The sequence below is a fragment of the Enoplosus armatus genome, chromosome 14 (genome assembly GCF_043641665.1).
Source record: "Enoplosus armatus isolate fEnoArm2 chromosome 14, fEnoArm2.hap1, whole genome shotgun sequence".
NCBI lineage: Eukaryota > Metazoa > Chordata > Actinopteri > Centrarchiformes > Enoplosidae > Enoplosus > Enoplosus armatus.
In genome coordinates this window covers 21,791,481-21,812,216 of record NC_092193.1, presented here as the reverse complement: position 1 = coordinate 21,812,216, position 20,736 = coordinate 21,791,481, and the positions used below count along the sequence as shown (strand labels likewise).

Here is a 20,736-nt window from a genome sequence, read left to right as displayed (position 1 = left end):
CTTACAGAAGTCCCGACGGCTCGTTTAAAGGCACAGTGTCTGAATACGGGCTGTGTTTCATTTCTCCGTGGACTGAGCGTTTTGATCCTTTCACAGTATTAGCTTGCTGATTCATGTTACTGGGTGGAAGTGATTGCAAAATGAAGCAGCAGCGATTTCTGTGCGTTTCACGAATATGCAGGAATCACATTCTATCGCCGTTTCTGTATTTGGCCCTGCTGTATATAAGCCAACAACATACACACCATTAATAAAAGGAAAAGAGAATATATGGAACTTGAAAATATCTCATCAGGAGTGTGGCATGTTATCTTAGAGCGTATCATTTCTAATATTGTTGGCTTTAAGGTGCTTTCGGGAAACTTCATATTTATGATTCTATTTGCAAACTAATTGGAAATAATGGGATCTTGTCAATCCAATCTGGATGGGATGTATGCTTCCCTGTTAAACTGGATCGCTATGATGAGCTGACTTTTGTAGTTCAAGTACAGTATATGCATTGACAGCCAAGCCAAGCCTGTGTCAATGTAGCAAAGTTGTTGTGCCAAAAAAAACAAAGCCCAGTCTCCTTTACTTCATGTTTACATAGATGTTTTTGCAAGAAGAGACATTGGTACCAGAGAGTAATATTAATATATATAAAAGCAATGTGGTTCTAAGATTTTATGTGTGTGAAAACAAACCTCCAAGACTTAAAAACACTGTGAAATGATCTCTGCTTCATACTTAAGGGCTAAAGACTAGACTAAGACTAATTAGAGTTGGTAGCTTTTTAAAGGCAGACTGATCAGCTAGTATGTGCAGTGGCATGCAGTCTGTGATAGATCATTGTCTTTAATTTAGAAAAAAAAAAAAAACTACTTAAAAATGAATGCTTGGCTAAAATGTGTTTCCTGGCGGTATACATTGTAACAGAGGACAAAACGCCACCTTCATCATATCAGAAGGAGACAACACTGGCTGTGTTTAGCCACTCAAAGTGAATATGTGATATGAGCAGCTGTCTAGCGGTTACTTATGACATGCACAGTGACATTCAAACCTTTGTTCTTCACTGCTGTCCGCGGTGTAGGACAAATAAAAGCTAACGGGGGCAGGAGGAAATGTACTGGAGATAAGAGGGAAATAAGGAAGTAGAAGTCCACACTGCATACTAATAGGATTCATTGTGTCCTATGTAATATATTGTCATAGTGTACAGTTTGTGCTGTCAGTATAGAAAGAAAGCAATATCATTTCCTGTTTTGTACTAACGAGAAATGATGTAACATGTACGCTGATGTTTGTGAAATTAAGATATAGTATACATACTGACAATTTGTGTATTCTTGTCCGGTCGGAGCACCGGTTTATAAGCCACACTGATGTCCAGTGATTTATGACAAGTGTGGAGACCCTGTGTGATGATGTTATTTAATTGCCTGTCATCCCATGTGGATAAGGTCATTATCGTGTTTGCGGGGAGTCACTCGGTCCACTAGCAGGATTTTCAGCGTCCGAAGGAGATGGCAAACTGGACTGACCGTTCGTACTGGCTGCTGCCCAGTAATCCGTTACCCCCATCTCTCCACTTATTGTCTCCTCGCTGGTTGTTCTCGGTTTGCTGTGTTTGATTAGTTTGTTGACATTGTTGCTCTTGCCTTTTGTTCTCTCCAGCTGGATGGGGACACCATGTTCCTGAGTATGCCAGATGCAGGCCTTGACTTTGCCTCCACCAATCAGGTTAGTGTTTGTCTATGTTTCTCTCACACACACACACACACACACACACACACACACACACACAGTGAGGGAGTGCCCTATGAAGTTGTTTCTCTGACATTTCCTAGTTTCTAATTGCATTGAGCTATTTCCTAAATGGAGCTAATTACTGAAGTGTCATAACATTTCCCAACAGAATTGGATGTTCTATGTCTTGTTGAAAAAGCTCTTCAAAAGTGTGTAAATGTGAATCAATCCGATAACAAACATTAACACATACATGCCACAACATAATGGATATATGGCAGGTGTGCACAAAATTGCGAGCAGTCATCACGCTCACATGATTTTCTTGTCGAATCTTGATTTCTTCTGGTTAAGGAAGTGCAAAAGGACCAAAACATGTTATATTCATGAATGAATGTGTTGCTGTTTAGTCCCTGCAGGGTTAGGGGGGGACAATAGTCCATTAGGAGGGAATGGTTTCCCAATATCTGTTCGGATTTAGCTAATCAATTACTGCAGGGCACTGAAAAAACATGGAGACAAACCATGCCGTATCATCTGTCAGTAGAAACCTCAGATATGATCTCTGAGGCTTCAACAAACTACTTTCTACTGTGATTCTGCTACCACAGGCTTTATTGCACTTGACGGCGAGGAATGCCTCTCAAACCCATTTGTATTTAGCAAAGCTCTGATGAAGAGCCCTTCTTAAACAACAGTTATTTAGCCACACTGTGCGCTGCAAGGTATCAAAAGACAAAATGTTGCCATTATGCCCGTGTTCAGACTGATTTACAATGTAGTGCGTTAATGATTATTTTATTTCTTTTGACATTTGATTATGTCCCACTGTGTCTTTGAGCACCTTTCAGCTATTTCAGTTCTCACAGTTATTTCCAGTTGCATCAAACCAACTTTTCCTCTCACCCTGTTCCACATATCAATATAATTTACTGCACTCTACCTGGGGCACATAAAGCATTACAATGATTTTCTATGTCGAAGCTTTCTCTCGACTTAAACAAATAGAGAACCACTGCAGTACTGTTGAGAATTATTGAGCAGTGCGCGTGGTGTTACTTCATGAATGCAATTCTGGCTTCAAAAGTAGTTCCTTATTGTTTTCAAATAATTAGTCGAATGAATTGACTGTTTATCAGACCACAAATGAGACAAGAATTAGGTTGGCGGAGTGTTCCTGGGGGCTGTGCCTCACTGATTACTGTACAAAAAAAACAACTTTATAACTTTATTCACTGATTTGGGTGAAACTGGATCGTATTTTATGAAGAAAGTAGTTTCCTGGTGGGCAGAGAGCTTTACTTGTTGTTTGAGTATCCACTAACTGTAGCTTAGTTAATTAGCTCAGTTAGTTGTGCAGCTTGAGGCCCTATTAGCTGTAAAGCTTAAATAAAGCGGTCCAAAGCTCCTGTGCTAGCAGGACCTCTAGTTTCATGGCTAACTGAGCTAACCCGCCAACGGTAGCTAGCTAAAGTCAGCAGTGATCGGATCTTAATGCGTCCTCGATGCGGTACATCCACACCTGTACTTAGAGCTGTCCACTTGCGATCGGATCACCCAGGATGCATGTTAATACCATGTTAATGGCTAATGTTGAAAAGGTTCCCTTCTGTCTAAGACGCACATGTAACACATGTAACTATGTCAGTAAGTAGTCTGTGGAAATACGCGCACACTGTCTGATTTTCTGAAAACATCCATGGTCTCTCTCTCTCTCTCTCTCTCCTGTCTAGCACCTGAAGTGACAGTAAAATGACACTGGAATAAGCCATTGTTCTCTGTCTCATTAAAGCAAAGACATATAGCCCCAGCCTCTTCTACACACACGATCAAATACAAGGAGCGCCGAGTGGCTGTAGCACTTATCTGATCCCCGATCAGTCCAAACCCTGAATGATTTGCGGGTGAGAGAGCATTGATATGTATGGGTGAGGGAGCGGCTTGAGTTCGAGCCAGTGAAGGCAATAAATTCCTGACATTGCATCGAAAAAAATGACTAAGAAAATAATCTGTACATGAATCTGTAATCAAATCATTATTTGCATCCCTAGCTTGTATTTCTACTGAGCGGAAAATGTGCCATAATTGACTGATCATTTTTATTAAATACATTTCCTTGAAACTGTCCAGTGTCCCTAATCAGTGCTGATTAAGGCTCCAGCCCCCCTGAGATGCTAAACAGGATAAGAAGTGTAGAGAATGGAAAGATGGATGGAGATTTACACCAGAGAACATTGCGTTCCTTGCATAAAATCAGATCTAGGTTTAAGGGTAGCTGATGGTGTATGTACAGCTGTCCTGTTACGTCACCTCAGTGCTATGACCAAGGTATTAAAGATCAGCTGTTTTTAGATTACTAAGCAGCAGCCCTGGAACAGCACTATACAGCACGACACTGTTTTTATATGGCTTTGGGTGTAACAGCGTTCACTATCTAGTTTCCAGGGGCCTAGTGAAGCCTCTAGAGAGTAAGATGTGTGTTTGTTAGTACAGAATTACCTCACAACCAAGCAAAGCCCATATTAATAAGAAACTCCACTGGAGATACATTATTCATGGAGTATACTGTAGAGAATATTGTGTGGTATAGGAATCTGTGATTTGATGTTTTATTCATAGTGTTGTTCCATAAGAAGATGGGGAGTGGCGTGTGGAATACGAATTTATGGCTTTATTATTGAAGTACCATTTCTCTCATAAAGCCAGAGGTCGCTGTGATGAATGTGACCAATTTTAGTCCAGCCTGACCCTCATCCTTGTCATTGTTTGAATTGTTAATGGGGCAGCAGCATGATGTTACTGTGTAAAAAACGAAAAACACTATTTTAAAAGGGAGAAAGGCTCAATGAAGCAGCATCTGTACTATACGTGCTGTGTATGTGACGGTTTGTTGTTTAGAAGCCTGAAAACATGGTTCCTCACATCCAGCCACATCATACGGTGTGTTCATGTATTAAGTCAACTTTGGTCTGCTGTGATAAATCCTTTTTCCTTTATGCACAGTGGACCTCTGAGCTAAATGCTAACGTCAGCATGCTAAAATGCTTGTGACAATGCAAACATGCTAATGTTTAGAGTGTTTAATGTTCACCATGTGCACCATCCTATGTTAGCATGCTAACATTTGCTAATTAGCACTAAACACAAAACACAGCTCGGGTGATGGGAAGATGATTTGTTTTGCAGGCATGAACCAAAGTCATGGACAAAATAAAAGTTTGACCTGATGATGGCGCTAGATGAAAAGTCAGAGGATAAAACAATTAGTGATACAGTTCAACATGAATGCCTGAGCCAAATTTAATGCCAATCCATCCAAACCAAAAATGTCAACCTCAAGGTGACACTAGAGAAAAAGGGCAGGGCTCACCAAAGTTCATTAGGATTCATCCTCTGAGAAACAGAATCAGGTCATATTGTGCACCTGTCTAACAAATATGCCAAAAAAATGACAAAAAAAATCGATTTCTTTGTATTCTTATATCAAAATCCAATCATGTTTTCTTCCTGTAAAACCAAAATATGTCGTGTGCTTACATAAGCTTGAACCAACCAATCTCAACCAATAATATCATGACATCCACCCATCAACCAACCTTCAACTGTTAGCAGCACAGAGCAAACATTCATTAGTTAGCTAGCTAGCAACAGCATGGTACGTCAATGCTCAAATCAAATTCCTCCCAATGTTACGGCCCGCCTGCCGATCCTGTATCACTTGGAAACACATCACGTGTGGTTTTAATGGGGAGTTACGAGCCGGACTATTTGTCTGTGCCGTTCTTAGTCTTTATGCTAAGCTAAGCTAACCAGCTCCTGGTTCTTGTTTTATAGTTTAATGGACAGTTTACGTGAGTAACATTGATGTTGTCATTTAACTCTTGGCACGAAAACGAATACGCACAAAAAAATCGACCTATTCCTTTAATCAATGTAGCATCTGCCCAGCTTTATAGAGCTGCCCAGTGGTTGTGGTTGTACTGGGAGCCTTCCGGGAGTGCCTGTGTAGCACTTTGTGAACATTATGATCACCACGCTAAAATAAAAGGTGAACTACTCAACCTAACGAGCCTGTTTGTGCCAATGTTGCTATCTGGGTGTGACGTTTTTATACTTGTCTTTCTTCCTTCCTTCATTGCAGCTGTACATCATTCAATGTAACCTTTCCTTATCGGGGATTAGCTGTAGAGGGAATTAACAAACAATTTATTTACAGCCTCTCTCTCTCTCTCTCTCTCTAAATAGCTCTCTGACTCTAGTTTTATTTATCTCTCTGTCAACTCAATTCAGTTGTATCTGTTAGTTGGTGTAAAATTTAAAGCAATATTATCCAACTTACCAAGATAAAACCTCATTTTGTATGTGTGTGAGCGAGGGCTTGTGCAGCATCTTTGTCTCTCTCTCTCTCTCTCTCTCTCTCTCTCTCTCTCTCTCTCTCTCTCTCTCTCTCTCGCTTTGTCCTTGCTCCTCTTCGTGACCTTTTCATTTGACCTCTGACCTTTTCCTGACCTCTGCATCCATTTGAACCCTTTGTTTGTCTTTTGCGATTCTTCCCACAGTTTCGTGTGCCACAGCCCCCGCACCCCCTCAGCAAGGTGACGCCACCCAACCCACCCTCACAGCACTGGAGGAGGGACACACACATGGCCGACACACACCGTCTGCCTTGGGTGAATGCACACTCTCTCACACACACACACACACACACACACACACACACACAACTTTGCCAAGGCAACTCTGAACGGTGTTGTTTATATGAAAAAAGATGTTGATTGAAAAACAGATTCAGCAGTATTGTGCCACGGCAGAACAGGACTTCCAGTTCTAGTCCGACCTGCACCACCTGCTGCATGGGGAAGGAAAGTAATAGTAGCAGCAGTTTAGACCTGCAGAAGTAAACAAGCTGGTGTGCACCATCTGTAGGCAGTGAATGTAAAAGCTTCTGCAATGTTTAACACTTGTGTTACGACGGCAGTTTTTGATTTTTAGAGCTGCTTCTTGTGTGTGCGTTCACACTGCTCTTAATGTCATCAAATGTTACTTTGAAGAGGCTAGGAAGGCGGTCCCAACAGGATTTGGGAGGCCAAAAGAAATTGCTTCACATCAATTTGAGAAATCACATCCTTCCGGGTTAAACCTCCCTTAATATCATGTCAAGAATTTACGCTCATCAACTTATGAATCAAGTAGCGCCTAAAAAATAAGGTGTAAATTTAGAAGGCACAGTCAGACACATGTTTGATCAACATTTAGGTACATATAAGTATCGGATCAGAATCGGTATTTGGAGGTACCCAGTATTAAGGGACTTTTCCTTAAGTTGAGCCTTTCTCAGCTTCTCTGGGTCCACTTTTGAGTCTTAATATTGTGAGCTTTGACCTAAATTTGGTGTCTGTTCTATTTTCCCTGGCTAGCAAACACACTGATAATCTATTATAAACTATAGAAATGATATATTATACATGATGTAAATGATAAATGATTCTGATAGATGATAAAATATGCATCCGTTGCTTGCCAGCCCTTTTGATTTCCCTCTCCCCACTGTTCAACCCCTCCCCCCCTTATGATTTCAAAATCTGACCCATCCACTTTGTTTATTAGAAATAGTATCACTGCTGTTTGTGATCGTGTTTTTTAAAATAACCTACTCATTCCACATATTTGTCAGACACAGACACACACACACACATGGAGCGACAGACAGGGATAGATCAGCTCTACGTGTGATCAGAAAGGAGCAGAGGAATCAGAAAGCGATTCTGATTCTGACCGGCGTGGAGAAATGCGCCTCTGGTGTGAACAGCCAGGCCGCTGCTCGAGCGAGAACTGACATATCACGGCACTTCCGCCTCCTGTCTGAACCCGGCGCCACGCAGATCGGAACATTCCGACATATCAGTGGATTAAATATCAGCTCTGTGAGTGGGTGATACATGGGGCCACCCGAGTGGTTGAAGGGAATCTCCCAGCGCTCGCCCACACTCGCACACGCGTACACTCATAGACACACATGCGTACGCTTTTAATGTTTTTTCTACATTATCATGCTGACAAATTACAAAAAAAACAAAAAAAAAAACGTTGCAGTTCTTATATTCTCTCCTGCACTTTCACACATAAAAACATGTGCTGCCCACTGTCTATCTCTGTCTGTTTGTCTCTCAAACACACACACACACACCTTCTACCAGACATTATTATTTGATCGCGGAGAACAGCGGTGAAAATAGAACGTGAGAGCTGTCAATCAGGCGCTCATCAAACACACTGTGCCTTCTGTGCGACTGCGTGTAACTGTCCTCAGAGGATACCTTTTATGATAATCCATATCTGTCTGTCTCCGAGGCTAATCTACTTAAAATGTCCTGTTCCTGGAAGAGTGACCACACTGACAAAGAGAGGGGGAAGATTTGCATCATCGCTGCAGATATTCAATGGGAACTAATGTGCACTAGCACGTTATAACGGACACAGATGGAAGAGCGTGCAGCATGTAGAGAAATTGGCCCAGATTTCTCAAATCATCTTGTTATACACCTTAAATAAAATTGTAGATGCAGGTAAGACCATGATGTGAATTTTTCCAGACCATTTGAATATCCTCAATACAAGTTGATATTTACAGATACTTATGCCCAGAGACAACCACCATTCTGATGATAAGAAACTGATGTTGATGGTCACACATTATACACACATGTGCTTTTTCATATTGTGCGCAACAGCCGCGAACACAAGGGTTGTGAGAAGTGTGTAATGTGAACACAACGTGAGTGAAAGGACTTAATCCTGACTACATTAGTCTTTCTAGAAGCTCCCAGTGCACAGGGAACAGGCTATTGTACTGATATGAATGGAGGAGCCGAGAGAGAGAGAGAGAGAGAGGGAGAGAGGAGTAATTTATGCAGAACTTGAAGAAATGATAGAGAGAGTAGACAAGGGATGTAGAGGGAGAGAGAGAGAGAGAGAGAGAGAGGCAGACAGACAACAGACAAGCAGTGTAATTTATGCAGAGCTCTGTCCTCCAACAGGACACTGTGTCTAAGAGTAAGACCATGAAACTGACTGTTGGACTTCAGTGTTTCCCATTAATTACCCAGAGCGTGGAGGCCCGCCATAGCCTAGTTTGTCTCAGCCACAGTTTCACAATGAACCACAAAATGTTTTTACACTTCTCATAATAACACAAAAGACCTGCTGCACCCGAGACGCCAAGGCATTGTGTCATAATCTGTGTACAACAGCAAACAGGTAACGTTACTGCAGAAGTTGTCATTGATCATAAACGCTAATCTAACGTTAGCTAATGGCAGCCTATTTGAGCGACGGAAAAATATATATATATTTTTTTACTTAACTTGAATTTTGAGATCTGAGCTGATCTTCTTAAATTTGAGCAATTTTGAATAAAGTTTTTGAATATTGGGTACTTGAATTGTCTATCTGAATTTGTGAACTAAAAGCTACATATACTGCAAATAGTGTTTTTGAAATTGCACTTGGAATTCAGTGGTTCTTACATTTCATGTTTAGGAATTCACCAGATTGTAAGACCCGGACCCGTTTGGGACTGATCTGAATCTGAGTCTGAAACCGCTGGCCCGGATGACTGGAGTTGGCCGGGGCTGAGAGGAGAGTTTGAACAGGCAGCTTTATAGAGAATCTGTGAGATCTACCACATCAAAAGCGTCCCCGGGATGTAGTAGCCTGTGGTCCCGTAACCCTGATAATCACAGCTGAAACTCACTGCACTTTGTCTACAGTATATGGAAGCTGTGTGGCGGTATGAGTGAGTTGCAAAAACCTGGTTCTAGTTGCACCAGGAATTGCTTAGACAGTGAAAATGCAGGGTACATTCCTTAAATTCGAGGCTAAAGTTGCATGCACTAAATATACTATTGAGTTGCGTCATGGGGAGTGTAGGTTTTTGCTTTTTTGCAGTACTAAATAGCTGAACTGTCCCTTTTGATATATTACAAAGCTCTATATGATTGTGGTTCATAGAGGCATGGCATGAGATCCTTGTGAATTAGCTAATGGGAGGTTTTTTTTTTAGTTGTTGGGGTGCGAGACGTTTGATAATTTTCCATCTTTCATATTGCACATTTCTATTACCTGTTTCCCACGTTTTGTTTGAAGGCGGTGAAACTCATCGGCTCATATCGTGGCTCACCACAGTGGCCACCAATTACACCGTCAGCGTGTACAGCACATCACATAACTTGACCCCTAGCTCGTCACTCAGCTCGCACAAGTCATGCAACCCAGAACTCTGAACACCGCATGTGGGTTTTGCGAGATAGAGCAGGAAAGAGCGAGATGAAAGAGAAATCGAGGATGAGATTAGAAGAGCGCGAGAGAGAGAGAGAGAGAGAGAGAGAGAGAGAGAGCAAAAGAGGGGTGGGAGGAGAAGGACGGTGAGAGATGGAGAGCAAAAGAGTACGAGAGGGGAGAGACTGGTATGGCTAGCCAAGCAGAAAAGGCTGTCAGTCTCTATAAAAGATCTCCTCTGTCAGATTAGTATGAGAGGGCTTCTCTAACGCTGCCTCTCTCTCTCTTTTCACCCTAGTGTCTCTCACTCTTCTCTTGCGCGATTCTCTCACTCCATTTCCCTCTTCATGTCTCCCTCTCAGAGTAATTCATAATCATGTACTGCTGCTGCTTTTTTTTGTTTTTTTTTTACATGTCAGATTAACAGTGATGTATTTTTACACCCAATGACCCACCTGAGTGTATTCTCTCAGGCAAAAAAAGGGGGGGGGGGGGGCTTGTACATAACTGACTGTGTTGTTCTGTGGCTGAATGAGCGAGTATCGGCTCACGAGGCTTTCAAGGCTGGGAATATCATTAGTGATAATTAGCCTGTGATGGGAGCCCTGGCTGAGGACGAATGGCTACATGACACAACGCAGAGCTGTAGTTCAGACTGGATTCAGCATTCTGGGGTGACGGTGATGGGCAGTTTTCACCCTCTCTTCCGTCTATTATCTCTGACAGTAATGTTTCATGACACTTTGGTCTCTTATAGTCCCCTATGTAATTCTTATTGATTTTTGTCACTCCGCTGAAGGCAACAAGCTCCGTCACGATATGTCAGCTTCCCCAAACTTGACTTGTGTCCCACATCAGTAAGGAAAACGAGTACAGTTTTTCAGATCTCTTTAAATGTATTTTCAACCAATCTTGTCTTTCTCTCTGTCTCTCTGTAGTCATACTCAGTGGGTGGTTTGGGCGACGAGGACTACAACATCCCACCCATCACTCCCCCCACCCTGCCAGACCACATGCTGCCCCCCCACCTCCCCCACGATTCCCCTTCTGGGCCGTACAACTCTCTGGACCCCCCCTCCAGCTCAGCTCCACACCACCCCTACCAGCTGCAGGGCATGGATATGCCTGGCATGCCCGGTAGACAAGATGGAGCCGCTATGTTGAACCAAGATGGGGGCACATTCGGTATGAGTGGCGGCCCAATGACCAGTACTCTGTCTGTGGTAAGTGGTCATAAATAAATCACACATATTAAAGGTCCCATATTGCAGAAAGTGAGATGTCCATGTCTTGTTTGATTATAAAGCAAAGTCATTGGAGTGCTCTGCTCAGGAACTACTCTTCAAGTGTTTGGAGGTGGTTCAGTTTGTCTCAAACGGCTTGTTTCAGACAGAGTGGGGGGGGGGGGGGGAGGACTGAGGGGCTACATGAAGGGCCAGGAGAAGATAAGTCAGGACTTTTTTCAACTGTGAATCATGCAGAGCTGCTCTAGTGGAGTCCCAGAATAAAAACACAGAGCTGGAAATGAGCATAACATGGGGCCTTTAATGGTAATTTTGCTTTAGTAATGAGTAATGAGGGCAACTTTACAAAAGTTTAAAGGCCCTGCACACTAGGGTTGGGTAGAGTTCACATTTGAAAAGCATTCTGAAAGTTCTCATTCTTCATTTGTTCTTAGAGATTCCTTCCCTTATAGTTAGTTATTTGTCTTTTTATAATTTACTCAACACTTAATTCCATTAAGTGTAATCGGTTTTACATTTATTCTAAATGCTGAATGTTTTCCAGTCACCAAATGTTTATACATCTTTGCTCAGATGAGGTGATCAGAATCATCACCTCATTTTGCTGAGCAGGAACACTAAAATTTAGTCAATGGGCAATGCAAGTTCACTTGTATATCACCTTTACTTAAGGTAAAGAAATACATTAGAGATTAACGTTAAGATAAAAATACAATGAAAATAAATTGAAATAGAGTGAAACAAGGTACTATTACACAAGAAATACAGTTTCAGTGTAGGGAGGAATTAGAGGGCAAGAATTAGTCTCATATTTAAGAAAGGAAATAAAAGTGGTAGAGAAATGAATCAATGCAGGAGAACATATAGAGAACAAGTATATTTGGCTGGTATGATTTTCAAAGGGAGAAGTCATTCGTGGATTTGCCGGTAGTGGTATGGTTGTCCTCGTCGTTCTTGAGTGCTGCCAGAGGCACTGTGTTAAGCAATATTTGGCAGTGTTCTGTGCTTACGGATGGACAGCAGAGATTGATTTTGTACGAGTGATATTAGACACTTCTATGAAGGTTTAGATGCTTTCATCACTGTAAAAAAAAACATTTCACAAGTGAAATAATTGAAACTAAGACAAATTCAATTAGACCAGCTGCTGTGCCCCATCACGAGTCACCTTGGATTGTGCTTGATACTCAAAAGACATATTTTTTTGATGACTGTACTTATTGGAAGAAGACTGAGGACCTCAGTGAGTCTTGAGATTTGAACTGACAGCCAGCCGATATATATTAACTATATTCTTTCATATTCCATTCAGTTTAACTGTGTGAATGCGGATATTACCCGGGGCTTATTTGAATCGCGGCAGCTGGTCGATGTGACATTTGACTCATATTTTAAGTCTTCATTTCACTGTAAAGTGAAAATCTTGCTTTTAGCTGTGACATTCAGATGTGGCCGACTGTGTCATACAGTAAAGAAATGAAAGCTTCCCTTCACACTTGTAGTTACTTCAACTGTCATAGAAACTGAGTATTCAGTGGGGTGACAGAGGTAAAGATTTCTCTCATTTTATTAAGAATGAAACTTTCTCAACTCCCACTCTTGATCCCTCAGTCTGTCTGTCTGTTGTCCCCATCTCCATATTAAGGACTATAAAACACTCTAGACATAGACATTCTTTTGATAACACAACTGAATTAACTTAATGAAATTCAGATTTTTCTTTCTTTTGATTGTGACTAACTCGTCTGTTAACTGTGTTGCCGTGGAGATAATTATTTTAGTGGCCTGAAAGGTTCTCATTTTCCCTCCCTGTCAGTCTCAGTCCTACCTTTTCTCTCTCTCCTCTCTACCTCGCTTTTATATGCTCATACTAACATTCATTTACTGCCAGTCCATGAATGATGGTTGCCAAGCAACCGTGCCTGGCTCAGCCTCATCGGGGTGGGGGGCTAGAAAGATTCAAGTCTATGCGTGTGTGTATTATTCCTTGAGGAGCCAAGACTACTCAGTTGCAGTTAATGTTGAGGTCTTGACTGCTCTTTTTTGGCTGCCGTCTGTTTGCAGGTTAATGTGTAAAATGATTAGCTTAGAGAACTTAATTTTGTCCTTTTCAGCCGATGTTTCTTGTTACCTGGTTCATAGTCATAACACCGGAGCACCCCAGGGCTGCGTTTTGAGCCCCCTGCTTTACTCCCTGAAGGAAGTAGAGGACCTGACTCGCTGGTGTCAGGGCAACAACCTCCTCCTGAACGTCAGCAAGACTAAGGAGCTGATAGTGGACTTTTGGAAGAAGCAGGGAACTAACTGCACCCACCTTAATATCAACGGGGTCCTCGGTGGAGAGGGTGGACACGTTGATATTAGGGGGGGGCGTAGTTCCTTCTACTTGATGGTGTTGGAGTTGAAAGTGGCTACACAGTCGTGTGTGTGTACAGTTTGTACAACAGGGGGCTCAAAACGCAGCCTTGGGGTGCTCCGGTGGTAAGGATGAGGGTGCAGACTTTTTAGTTATTCGATTCAATTTCCCGAAAAGGTACCATATGGTGATATGTACCAATTTCGTGACATAAAAGTTCATACACGATACAAGAAATCAAATACGTCAGATTAGTCAACTCCAAAAACGACTCAACTTTAAGTCACTGTCCTAATTAGACCTGCAGCAATTCATTGATTCATTGATTAGTCGATCAGATGAAAATTAGATGACAGCTATTTTGATAATCGATGAATCGTTTTCCGAGCAAAAAAACTCCAGGTTCGTTAGTTGCAGCAAGACTTTTGAATATCAATATAGTTTTGCAGGTTTGAATACTTCTAAATCTATCTTGAAAACTTGCCCACATCGAATGTAATAATACGGTTTTAGTTTTAGAAAATATAAATGAAGGCCATCTGAAAATGATTCAAAGCCATTTTCAGACATATTTTTTGAGTCTCCTCGTGGCCGAGTCTGAGGGATAGTCACCACAAGTAACCACGTGGGCATCGGCATCATTTCTATGGAAAGACGTAAAAACAAAAAATAAAATTTGAACACCTACAATTCCATGACCAGAAGCTCCCGAAAATCTCACCTTGTGGTGAGATCACCAAGCTACCGTTTTGACTTGAACGACAAGCCAAACGTGTTCTGCTTCACTAAATTCCTAATTTAGTATGAAGTAATTGTTACATTGAGTCGCCCTGACTACTGATTAAATTTAACAATTCCATGTTATCAATAGTCCTTAGCTTTCATGTTCTTGTGCATTCATGAAGTACAAAAACAAAACAAAAAAATGCGAGTGCTGATTTAACAGACTAAAAGCAAGAGCAGATTCAGATTTTTTTTGGCTGGTGTACTTCTCATATTGAAATCCTGTCATCAACCACACCTATGTGAAGATGAGGTGAGCGTACTGTGTATAGCCAAAGCTTTTCCCCTTGTCAATGACATGAGTCAGTCATTACTCGCCCTGCTTTCATCAGGGTTTCCCCCCACTGTTATATTATTAGGCCATCATCAGAAATGTTATTCTGACACCCCCCCCCCCCCTCCAAAGGAAAATCAGATTGAATTTTTTTGCAAGTGTGAGACCTTGTGACCTCCAGTTCCTGTCAACAGACGCTGCTAAAACAATTAAAACCACAGCTGAAGTACCTCCTTTCCAGTCTTTAGATACATTCTTTACTCCACATTTTCCTTTTGTTAAGTCAACTCTTTTAATTATTCAAAGTATCAATCTCAACGCGGGCCAGGCAGTTTAAATCATGTAATACATACTGTCACAGTAATAATACAACATAATGTAATCATACATAAGGATTTTCAGGCATTGCATTTGATCTACAAACATATTTCCAAAAGCTAAATGTTTTTTCTCTGTAAAAGGAAAAAGTTTTGATTTAACAGTGATAATAGCTCAGCTTGGTCCTCAGCTTGGTCCTCTATGTAAACAGTTTTAGGTATGTGAGGCAAGTTGTCAAAGAACTTTGACAAAGAGTAAAAGATTTCTGGAGGATTATGACAACAGGATATTTGTGACTGTTTACTCAAATGACATTTAATTAAGCCCCAACCCGACCAATGCCAAACCACAACTATTATTTTTCCGCATTTCTGCTGACACATGCGTCAATCTGAAAGCCTCTTCCCGTGTTAGAGAAATGTCACTCGGTGTTCCACCCAAATACCACAGCAGTATTCGGAAGCCGCTGCCGGTAATTTGAGTTCAGGTAATGTGTTCCCAGGAGGGGCAGAGCGCGCCAGACCACATCCGCTATTATTGGATGCTTACTAAGAAGAAACTCTAAGTACACGTCATCAGCCGAGTCCCGTCTTCGTATTTGCGACGATGGGTGTCAAAGTTCCTGTGGCTGAGGGTGTTTGCTATGATAGCTTTTGTTTTCCTGAGAAATGGACGCAATGTCACTGATGACTGACTCACTACGAGACTGCTCAAATATTTGCAATGTCAAGACTGAACTGCGCTACACAGCGGGTGACAGAAGGGGCAAACCATGCCGTGAACTAACATTCCCACAGCTTTGAAAATGTAAAACACAACAGGTGCTGTTGGGCTTCTCGCTTCGTGGCACAGAAGTCACAGTTACAGATATTAACATGCATTTTGGATTAATGGAAATTTCGTGCCCTTCACTTTATTTGACTTGATTCAGGCATGTTGACGTCTTCCTCCATTTTGTATGAGATGGATTCAAGATTTCCCTCATTGTCTCTTGGGAGGCATTTGTTCTGAAAGACAAACAATGCTCTATGAAACATCATGCATTCGTGACACAGGTGTGACGGTGAAGCTGTGGACGGGGTCGTCTGGTCACTTTGTATTCTGCAGCGCATCAGCTCCCCGGCAAATTATTGAGGCGAATGAACCAGTGCGAACAAAGTGATGTAGCAACTTCTCTTGAGTTTAGAATCTCTGTTGATGCATTCACACACGAGTGGGAATTAAATGACCTCTGATCCCGTCTTCCCAATGAACCCGCATTGCCTGTTGCCACGGTTACTATCGAGATTTCATTATTAGCAAACCCTGGACTGCGGCGCACTGTACGAACCCTGTCAGGCAAAGGCGGCCCAGGCCTGTCACATGAGCATGTTGTGCAGCTCAGACATTGTTTCGGCACACCTTCTGTTGTTACGGAATCTAAGGTGCGACCCTGATTTGAGGGCAAAGTGTGAGCTCAGTGACACTCATTTGGGTTCAGTGGAACAGGCTGTAAAATAGAGTCCAATATAAACATCCAGCAACATACTGGAAGCCTTCATGCTTCTATATTCACTCTCCTTTCAGCTCTGTTTTGCCTCCATCAGCCTCTGACGGGAATATCTTGCGCTTTTGCTGCTGCTTATAATAGCTGATGAGAGCGATGACACTGAAGCATAGCAGTAAAATTGTCTGACACTGACACTGTGACGCTCTCACTGGTTTACAGCCCTTGTACCGTTTTGCTTGAGAAAGACTGAGGTGAATATTGTACTCACTGGGGCTTTAACTGCAACGTCTGAGCCACTTTAAATGTACTGAAACTTACACTGAGGTAGGCCTAGCTAGTATGTTACAGGTGCAGGACTTTGCGGTGCTTAGTTAAGGCTAACAAACAAGCAGAGGCTTGGGGGGCCAACGGGACGAGGCTGTCAAAATCAGTTGAGAATCGTGGCTTTGGTGGTTTCAGGGGTGTCGGTTACCAACCAAGGGGTAAGCCTGCCTATACATTTCCTGCCACGAGACAAAAAGGTGCATGTTAAGTGGACCAAGAAGGACCCAATATGAAAAAAGTGAATGCTAGTTTACATTAGAATTGCAACCCATTTATTCCTGATGCAAATAACTTTTAATAACTTTTTATCGTAATCTACAAGAATTAATGGCACCAAATGGCTTTTTTTCTGAAGATCATGAAAGCCCAGGTGGAATAATGGAAAGCTGATGGACCACCTAGCCTGTTGGCACAAGTGGCATCATTTATAGTGAATATATTTGTACACTGATGTAAAGAAAACCTATATGCAGACTGGAATATTCTGCAGATGTTGCCAAAAACATCAAATTACACGTGGAACCTGATATTTGCCTTCACTTGCTAACAGTCGCTTGTCTTTGCGCAGATGCAGCAGATGGTGAACTCCGATTCTCGGTTCACCGGCAGCCAACAGCCAATCGAAGCCGCGCTCGGACCTAGGAGCCAGTCGGGCATGAGCCAGCAGAGTCATTTGTCCACCATCAACCAATCCCAGCTGGGGCTGAGTGGGAACTCTGTTACCCATAATTCTCCTTCACCTCCTGGAAGTAAATCCACCACGCCGTCTCCCTCCAGTTCAGCGCATGAGGACGAGAATGATGACGGACTCAGGGTAAAAAATTTTTTTAAATGAAATAAAAACACACACACACACACACACACACACACACACACTGTAACTCCTGTTTCTATGAGTCACTGAGTCATATCTCACTGGGCTGTAGCAACCACTTGTGTTGTGCTGTGTGTGTGTGTGTCTGTGTGACTGGTGTGTATGTGTAGACAGTGGAGAGTTGTTATGTTAATGCTATGTGTCATAATAGACCCATTCTCCCCTGCATATAAACTGGATGGAAATCAGCTCCCTCGCTGTTGGTGTCTCACACGGAAACAAGCACTCTGCACCAAACTGATTTCATATTCTGGGGAAATGAAACCATTACTGAGCTGCTGAATAATATTTACCAGCGGTATCGTTCTCATCGGTTATGTGGAGAAGAATGGCTTGTAGATGGGCAACATTATAAGCAAGTATACAGGTCGTGCTTGCTTCAGGAGGGATGGAGAATAGGACGCAAAATAGACATCGCTTACACCTTTACAATGCACTCCTACACATCTAAACAATTGCTGCTTTTGTGAAGTTACATGCAGCGTTAGCTGTACTCACGTACATAGTTCAGTTACACAAGCCCACTGCTTTTTTCCACGTGGGCCGCCAAAATATAAGTTTGTTGTGGTTGCTTTAGTGAATGAACGAATGATCTTTATTTTTTTTTTGCTATCAACCAATTATGCAAACTAATGTCAAATGTTTTAAAACTAAAATATGATGTAATGCAACTTCCTGCAGTGACACATGATCAAGTGTCAGTGTATATGATGGAATGGTGGCATTAGAATGTGCCAGAGGCCACCAAGTTTGGGCTTTTACGGCCAAACTTTTTCTGGCTACCTTTTCCCCACTGGTTGTGGAAAGCCCTGCTTTAGTAATCATAGGCAATCAATAGGTCTATTTGTATGGCACCTTTCAAACATGGGTCATTTGGAGTGCTTTACGTAAGGCAAAGTAATGCGCGAGCAAAAGCCACAAATAGACAAAAATGATAGAGAGGAAATACAGTTACGTTGCTGTAATAAGTTGCCGCAAATTTGTTAAAGGAATTGAAAGTGAAGAAAAAAATCATAAATCAAAAATGGAAGAAAACAGTGAGTTTCTAATTCAGCTGGGGTTCATTTAAAGGCCCAGACACCATGTTCAACGTTTCAATCAAAATCTGATGGCAGTTGTGGCGTTGTTGCTCATGTTGCCAGGCTACTGTCAATCAAATCCATACTCCTCCTCCCCCATGAAACTCCATGTTGGCATTGGTGGGCAGCTGAAGCACAGATGCTGCCATTCACGTAACGTCAGCAACCAAAACAGTTGGAAAAGTGAAAGCGCTGCGGCACTTGTGGTGCATTTCTTCAGCTGTCCTTTGACCTTGACACCATGTTGTAAAAAGTCAAGAAATACAGGATGCCTTTTATACTAGGATCTCATTTTTGTGCCTTTTTAAGCTGAGCACAGCAAGCTGAGCTATAGTTCAGGACGCATTACATCGGTATGAAACACGAGTGGGTGATGGAGGTAAACTAAGCTGCTGTAGCTACAGTGCTACAGTGATACAGTACACTGGCAAGAATACATTATTAGACACATTATCCCTTTGAATAATACGTGAAAATAAATGAAGTCGAAGGCAGCTGGTTGCACACCCTTTACACACACATTTTCCCTTCCTCCATCTTACAAAACAGACATGCAGCGTGCAAAATTCAACTTTTTTGGTCCACCAGCCAAATTGCTAGCGAATGTTCGAACTTTACCACCCAGTGGTGGCTGATGCTAATGCTGCGCCCCGCAGATATACTTTTTAATTTTTCAGTTTGAATCAATAACAACTTTGGTAATTGGTGAACTCTGAGACGGTTACTTGTGTTCGGTTTTAAAAAGCAGCTGTTTGATTTCCAAAATGTGTTCATCATTCATTATTATCACTGGAAACGTTCACGTTTCTGACTAAAAGAGTAGTTTAGCATTTAATTGGAATTAATGAATTGGTAGTTAAGTGCACCACCTGAACACTGTCTGGGTTATTAGTATCAAACTAACTGTTCGGAGCTGGTTGATTGCTCGTCCGATCGACTTCACACTTAACGCCGCACTCTCCCTCGAGTCCTCGGCAATTCACCCGGCTAGTGTGAAATCTGCTTGATGAACAGTTGCCGAGAAAATCAGACATACGGGCGGAGACTCAGATTACGGGGTTAATTGAAGAGAACATCCTGTGAAAATTCTTAGGATATTTCTTTCACTTCGCTCGCTGGTGTCAAAACATGTTTTGTTTTTTTTCTCCGACTTCCAATAAACTACATACATGCATTTCATATTCGGTTGCGAGTGCATAGAATGTCTCTAAGTGGGGAGTTTCCCCACATTTGATCGCTGCGGTTGATTCACAGCTTGACATCTAACAAGAACAGTTAAAGGTGACATGTCAGTCATGTGAGAGTCATCAAAGACACAACTAGAGGCGTGAAGTTTTAAAATGCCAGATAAGCGATTACAGAGGAATGATACTGTCTTTTGGTGATATAAGCGCTCATAACACCAAGCGTGTTATTTTCATACCACCATTTTAGTTTATTTATACATTTTTGCTACAGAACAAAACTCCCATCCATATTTCTGCGCGTCCACTCCGCTCCTTTCTTCATGCCTGCCCGTGTCTTAATTGACGTCCTCCTTCTCCCCGTAGCTCAGCAGCGGAGGAGAGAAGAGGCCAGCATCAGTGGACATCGCCAAGAAACCCAAAACACCAAAGAAGAAGAAGCGGAAGGACCCCAATGAGCCGGTGAAGCCGGTGTCTGCCTACGCCTTGTTCTTCAGGGACACCCAAGCCAACATCAAGGCCCAGAACCCCAACGCCACGTTTGGGGAGGTGTCAAAGATCGTGGCCTCCATGTGGGACGGCCTGGGGGAGGAACAGAAGCAGGTAGGTCCTCCCCCTTTGATTTAACATGACTATGAGCCTTTCTGCTGGCCCACCACTGTAATGCTCAACGATCCCTTGAATTTTCATCTAGCGCCACCAACAGGCCAAATTGTCAATGTGTCCACTCCTTGGAAAATGTTGCTTGCTAGCATGCAAAACTAAGATGGTGAGCATTATACCAGCTAAACTCCAGCATGTTA

At 42.2% G+C, this 20,736-nt stretch overlaps 1 protein-coding gene across 1 annotated transcript in view; it reads left to right on the top strand.

The window, feature by feature from the left end:
- Positions 1 to 20,736, top strand: part of tox (thymocyte selection-associated high mobility group box) — a 37,436-nt gene that overhangs the window by 10,961 nt on the left and 5,739 nt on the right. The window contains exons 2-6 of the mRNA XM_070919582.1: positions 1,660 to 1,725; positions 6,291 to 6,401; positions 10,947 to 11,231; positions 17,365 to 17,610; positions 20,300 to 20,536. Coding sequence (XP_070775683.1) covers positions 1,660 to 1,725; positions 6,291 to 6,401; positions 10,947 to 11,231; positions 17,365 to 17,610; positions 20,300 to 20,536 — 945 coding nt within the window. The remainder of the gene's footprint in view (positions 1 to 1,659; positions 1,726 to 6,290; positions 6,402 to 10,946; positions 11,232 to 17,364; positions 17,611 to 20,299; positions 20,537 to 20,736) is intronic.